The sequence below is a fragment of the Phaethon lepturus genome, unplaced genomic scaffold, assembly GCF_000687285.1.
Source record: "Phaethon lepturus isolate BGI_N335 unplaced genomic scaffold, ASM68728v1 scaffold31113, whole genome shotgun sequence".
NCBI lineage: Eukaryota > Metazoa > Chordata > Aves > Phaethontiformes > Phaethontidae > Phaethon > Phaethon lepturus.
In genome coordinates, this window is record NW_010531678.1 from 1 (window position 1) to 5,650 (window position 5,650).

Sequence of the window (5,650 nt, forward strand, 5' to 3'; positions counted from 1 at the left end):
TGCGCCGGGCTGAGCTGGCTGAGAGCTGCCTGGGAAAGCGTGTCTTGATGCACGGTCCTGCTCCGTGACTCTGGCCTTTCCGTGGTTGTGGAGGGACCTGTCTTCTCTACTGCAGTTACTGCCTTGATACTGCCTTTTTTTTTTCCCCCCTTAAAATGTGGCAGCTTGCTTATTTTTCTACCCTTGGCCAAAGATCTCTTATAAATTAGCTGTAAGACATTATTGTTCTCACTGTTTCTCTCCCGTCCCTTTTTAAACAACGTTCACACTTGTCTGCTAGCTGGTTTCGGCTTTTTACTGAGCTGCACATACCTTTTGTTTTAAAATTAAACGTTTGCTTGAAAGTGGTTCTCGAAAAAGAGCTGAAATGCCATTTGTTCTTAGGCTGCCCTGCGACGCACAGATGTCATTCTGGAAGTAGGCCCAGGAACTGGCAACCTGACAGTAAAGATGTTAGAGAAAGTAAAAAAAGTAAGTGCAAATCCCACAACCCCTATACACACCTTCCCAAGCTCTAACCACATTGTGACTTGGACTATGGCAAACAGAATGATCTTCATCTGCTTGATTCAAATAAGTGGAATTACTCTGTGGATGTTTTTCTCAACATTTACATAATTCCAATTACTTTTTAGCTGTTCCTGTAAACCTTGTATGGTTTTATCAAATTATATTGCTGTTATCCATTTATGTGGTAAGACTTCCATGTTTTGGGGGAGGGAGGAAGGTGCATAGCCTAATTGTGAATTTCTAAGAATTATTTAAACCTGTAGCAATAGATACAGTGTTTTTTTTACGTTTGAAATGTTAATCCCAGTTGGGAGGACTTGCATAAAGTTGCAGATACATACTTTGTTTTCAGGTTATTGCTTGTGAAATTGACCCTAGACTTGTTGGTGAACTTCAGAAGAGAGTCCAGGGCACGTAAGTATCAGCTGTGGAAATAGCAAGCACTTAAAGCAGTGGAGCTGCTTCAGCAGAAACTTTGGCAACATATTTCTCTGAGGGTAACCACAGTGTATTTCCCCCAGGTGCCTGGCAAACAAACTTGAAATCAAGGTTGGCGATATCCTGAAAACTGACTTACCATTCTTTGATGCATGTGTGGCTAACTTGCCTTACCAGGTATAGGCTAAACAACGTGGCAGAACTTCTTTGTTTTTGAATGATAATTGTCCAGAAATTATACTAACACTATTATTCTTTTCCTCAGATTTCTTCACCTTTTGTTTTCAAGTTGTTGCTTCATAGACCTTTTTTCAGGTATGTGGAAGAACAAAGCTCTGTATTACCTGATAGAAAAAAAAAGTTAAAAAATATTCCCAAATCAAATCTTTTTAGTTCTTAAAATACCAATTTGATGGATAAGAGTCACACCAAAATTTTTCTGTAATATGAGACCTGCCAGTGCCTAGAAATCAGTTTATATCAACGTATTAGGCAAAAAGAGAAAATTTAGTTTTGGCATCAGTGAATGCCCAGCTGATGAAAACAGGAGTTGCTCCTCTTTGCACTAGCACTATAACTAATTGTTCTTCCAGGGCTAAATAGGGTATCCTAGCAGTTCAGATGCCTTCCTACCTGAGAAAAGAAAGGTGGAAAGGGTAGGATCGAAGCCAAGACACTTCCTGTTGACTGGTCTAAAAAAATAACTGCCCAGGTACTTCTCTGTGTTGTTCAATGTGTCAGCAGGTCTTGATTTCTCTTACTGAAGCGCTAATGTTAGTGACATTTCTGGTCAATTTTTTGAGCTAGAAAGTTTGGATTTGAAGGACACATCATAGAATTATTCAAAAAGATGTGTTACAGTCAGGCAGAAAACTCTGAGGCTAGCTTTTGTCTCTTTGATCCTGACCCATTAGCAGTATAAAGAATCAAATTCTATTGTAGCTTTAAGGAGATTTAGATGGTTTCACCAAATTTTGTGTTGTTTTTTATTTTTTTTAACATGTTCTGAGCTAATCAAGGCACGAGTTTGTTTATGACAAACTTTTATTTCTTCTAAGCACTGAGGCAAATCCTGTGTTTCCCAAGTGTGTTGGTTGGCTTTTGATGTACAAGTTGGTTCCTTAGAACTCATTTTCTCATTTCTGGTATTCTCAGGTGTGCAATACTTATGTTTCAAAGGGAATTTGCACTTCGTTTGGTTGCAAAACCAGGAACCAAACTATACTGCAGACTCTCTATTAATACTCAGTTATTAGCTCGAGTGGACCATCTGATGAAGGTACGTCATTCTGTGTTAGCTCACAGAGCTACCAATGATAGAAGAATGTTTCTAAGAATGTGAGGATTTGCTGCTTATTGATACAGTTGCCTGACTTCTCTTGGCTATCAGGTTGGAAAGAATAACTTCAGGCCTCCTCCCAAAGTTGAATCCAGTGTTGTCAGAATAGAGCCAAAGAACCCACCACCACCTATCAACTTCCAGGTGAGCATCGTATACTCTAACAATGACACAACATATTAGTGATAATACTTAATTTCATTTTTCTTTTCACTGACTACTCAGTTCCATGTGCTGTGTTCACCACACAGCTATTCACTGGCATTTACATAATTCCAAAGTACTTACTCCTCTATTGATCAGGCTTGCATTAGGATGTTACCTGAACATGCATCAATTTGGGTGCAGCTTTGAGTCCAGTATTTTTGACAAGACTGAGGGACCATCTTCATGTCAGTTGGAGAATTGCTAGGAATAATGTCCCTTTCATTGTGATTTGTATCTCCCAGACACCCTTCTGGCTGATGAATTTGTTGGTTATGATCAAAGGAGTATATATAAGAAGTCTTATCTTCAGATGAGTGTGTATAATCTTGAGAAGACAGATGTTACAGGATCGTATTCTTAAAGTTAACTTTTAAAACACTTTGATCTTCAAGACCATTTCAGCCTTGCCCAAGTTTAGCTGAATTTTCTTCAAGTATCTGCCCTCTCACTACATGAAATCTGGCCAATAGTGCCTAAGCACAAAAAAGTAAATTCAAAAGGCTTCGTGGGTGAAATATTTTCTCCTCCATTTGTATTGCTTTGTCCAAGACTAGACTGGTTTTGTATTGTTTAGAAGGACATTTTCCTGAAACAGTCTTCTTTGTGTTAAATATTGCTGTGAAATTGACAGTAGTGACTGTTCTTGTTTGTAGTAGCTGTATGTTCCTTCGTGTAAATTCTGAAATTTTTGATTTCAGGAGTGGGATGGTCTGGTAAGGATAGCCTTTGTTAGGAAAAACAAGACACTCGCTGCAGCATTTAAGTAAGTAATCTCTATTAAAGGAAATATTTCAAAGTTTGAGAGCCCATCCAGGTAACTGTTTCTGTTGTGCGAATGCATAGCAGTGCTATATGCATGCCAGCACAGTCTGGGATAAACCATGATGGAGGATTTATGCTGAGGTCAGAAGCTTTTTTTTTTCTTTTTTTTTTTTTTTTAGAAGAAAACTAGGCAATTGTTTAAAAAGAACAACTTTAAAGCTCGTATGTAGTCGTTACAGTTTTTTATAGTAAAGATTAACAACCAATCAAGTAAAAAAAAAACCCTAGTTAAAGCTCAATTTTCGTTCTAAACTTGTGTTTCTCTCAGGTCAAGTGCTGTAGAGCAGTTGCTGGATCATAATTACCGAATTCATTGTTCCTTACATAATACAGTAAGGTCTTTTTTAATATATTAAATTCTATTTCTGTGTACTGACCTACATACTGACTTTTATAAGAGTAAAAAATTAACATTGAAAAGCTTAACATGTTCAAGTTGGAAGAACTTACCTCTTTTCTTAGAGAAAAATCACTAAGTTAGAGTGAAAGAGCTGAAAGCCGGGTATGTTATATATTGGCCGTACATGTCTCAAGGACTTTTACTGATCTAATAAGAAACCGTTCTATGTCTGCTTAGCAGCAGTGTTGTGATTCATTTCTAATGAATGAGCTGAGGTATAAAAATTCAAACGCAAGAATAGAACAATACAATAATCCATACAACAAAAAATACAACTTATTTCTATCACTTGAAACAAGAACTATTCTAAAAGCAGGAAAAGAATAGATGATTTAAATGAACTTTTTCTATGCTGGGAATACAAATTGAATTTGTATCCTATTTTCCATTGACAGGAAATACCAGAAAACTTCAAAATTGCAGAGAAAATACAGACAGTCCTAAAAAATACAGGTTACTCTGAAAAACGAGCCCGTTCAATGGATATAGATGATTTCATTAGGTATTGGGTTTTTTTCCTCCTTATGCTTTCCTTCTAAGCTTCTTAAGATTCTATCTGCTTCTGTACCTGTGTAGCACAGATTAGTATTGGGTTACACAGGAACAGTACTAACTTTGTTTTCCACTCAATACCAGACACTCCTTGCTTCTAGTCCTGAACATGAACAAACTTTTTTAAAAAACAAAAAACCCAAACATTTAAAAAACAAATTTTAACGGCTGTTCACAGTATTGAGAAGCAACTAGCTAAAGATCCCTATTTCTGGTATTTGTGTGCTAGACCCATCTATGTCTCTTCTAAAAAAGGATTTAATAATTAAATTGTTTATTATAATTTCCCTGGAGGCTTACACAGCCCTTCTTTGTCTGTCTTTAGGATTAGACTGTAGTCTATAAGCAGAATTTGTAAATTTGAATAATTAACTGCCATATTCTGCTCTTGTTTCTGGTCAGTGAATTTAAGTGGCAACATGAGTCCTTCCCTAATTTAAGGTAGAAACTCCTAGCTGTTTCTCAGCGTGACAATTAATACAGCTACTGCTTTTTAAAGAAACACAGTAAACCTGGTAGGATGCAATGTAACTAACTGCACTGAAAATATACCTGCATCTCTAAAATGGCAAATATGCTAGTAACTTCTAATTTAAGATCTGTAACAATTCTTTATGGCAGTTGAACAGTGATGGCTGCTTTCATGCTATTTTCATATGTTCTTTGCTAGCCAGTACGTCTTAGAAATGCCATAAGTTGAAGTATAAATTAGTAGAAATTGTAACACAAATACTTCACTTTTTCAGACTGCTGCATGGCTTCAATTCAGAAGGCATCCATTTCTCATAGATACTACTAGAAGAAAGAAAGATGTTCTTTATTTTGTCACCGAAGTCTTACCGAAGCCAGAGTGACTGCAATGGGACAAGCTCTTCTCACAAAAGCAATTAACAGAATACAGCATACACACTCTGGTTCTTATTAAAACATTACATGCAATTTTATCATAGATAGTAGGGAAGAAGCTGTTGCTCTGTATTTTAAAAGCTATAAATTCTTTCACAACTGAAGTAAGGTGCTGCACTTCCATATGACAGTGTATTTTTAAATATACCCAACAACATGGATTGATGCTGCCATAATTGAAATCTATGTTCTCCAATCATGGACTTCACTGCAATATATTCTTGCATAATACACAACAGTGCAACCCGTAAGTCTGGTCTAGGCAGCAAAACCAGAGTTGTAGTCATTCCATTAGTTTGGGATTTTTATTTGTTTCTTTTTAAGCGTATTTAAAGACTTTCTTTTTATTTGAAATGCCTATCTCTTCCATCTGTCCTCTGGTAGCTACCCGCAGTCCAAGTCTGTTAGTGATCTGATTCTCTTGGAGAAATCCCAGTAAATGTTCCATAGAATCATGGAGTAGTTTGGGTTGGAAG

The 5,650-nt window shown here is 36.8% G+C and overlaps 1 protein-coding gene across 1 annotated transcript; it reads left to right on the forward strand.

Moving 5' to 3' along the window:
- Window positions 1-384: 384 nt before the first annotated feature.
- Window positions 385-5,057, forward strand: DIMT1 (DIM1 dimethyladenosine transferase 1 homolog (S. cerevisiae); the record flags this gene model as incomplete). The annotated part of the gene is made up of 10 exons (XM_010284643.1): window positions 385-471; window positions 863-924; window positions 1,032-1,125; window positions 1,214-1,263; window positions 2,104-2,227; window positions 2,339-2,431; window positions 3,193-3,257; window positions 3,585-3,648; window positions 4,112-4,218; window positions 5,015-5,057. Coding segments are annotated over 10 exons (789 nt in total), but the record flags the coding sequence as incomplete, so codon positions are not given.
- Between the last annotated feature and the right edge of the window lie 593 nt (window positions 5,058-5,650).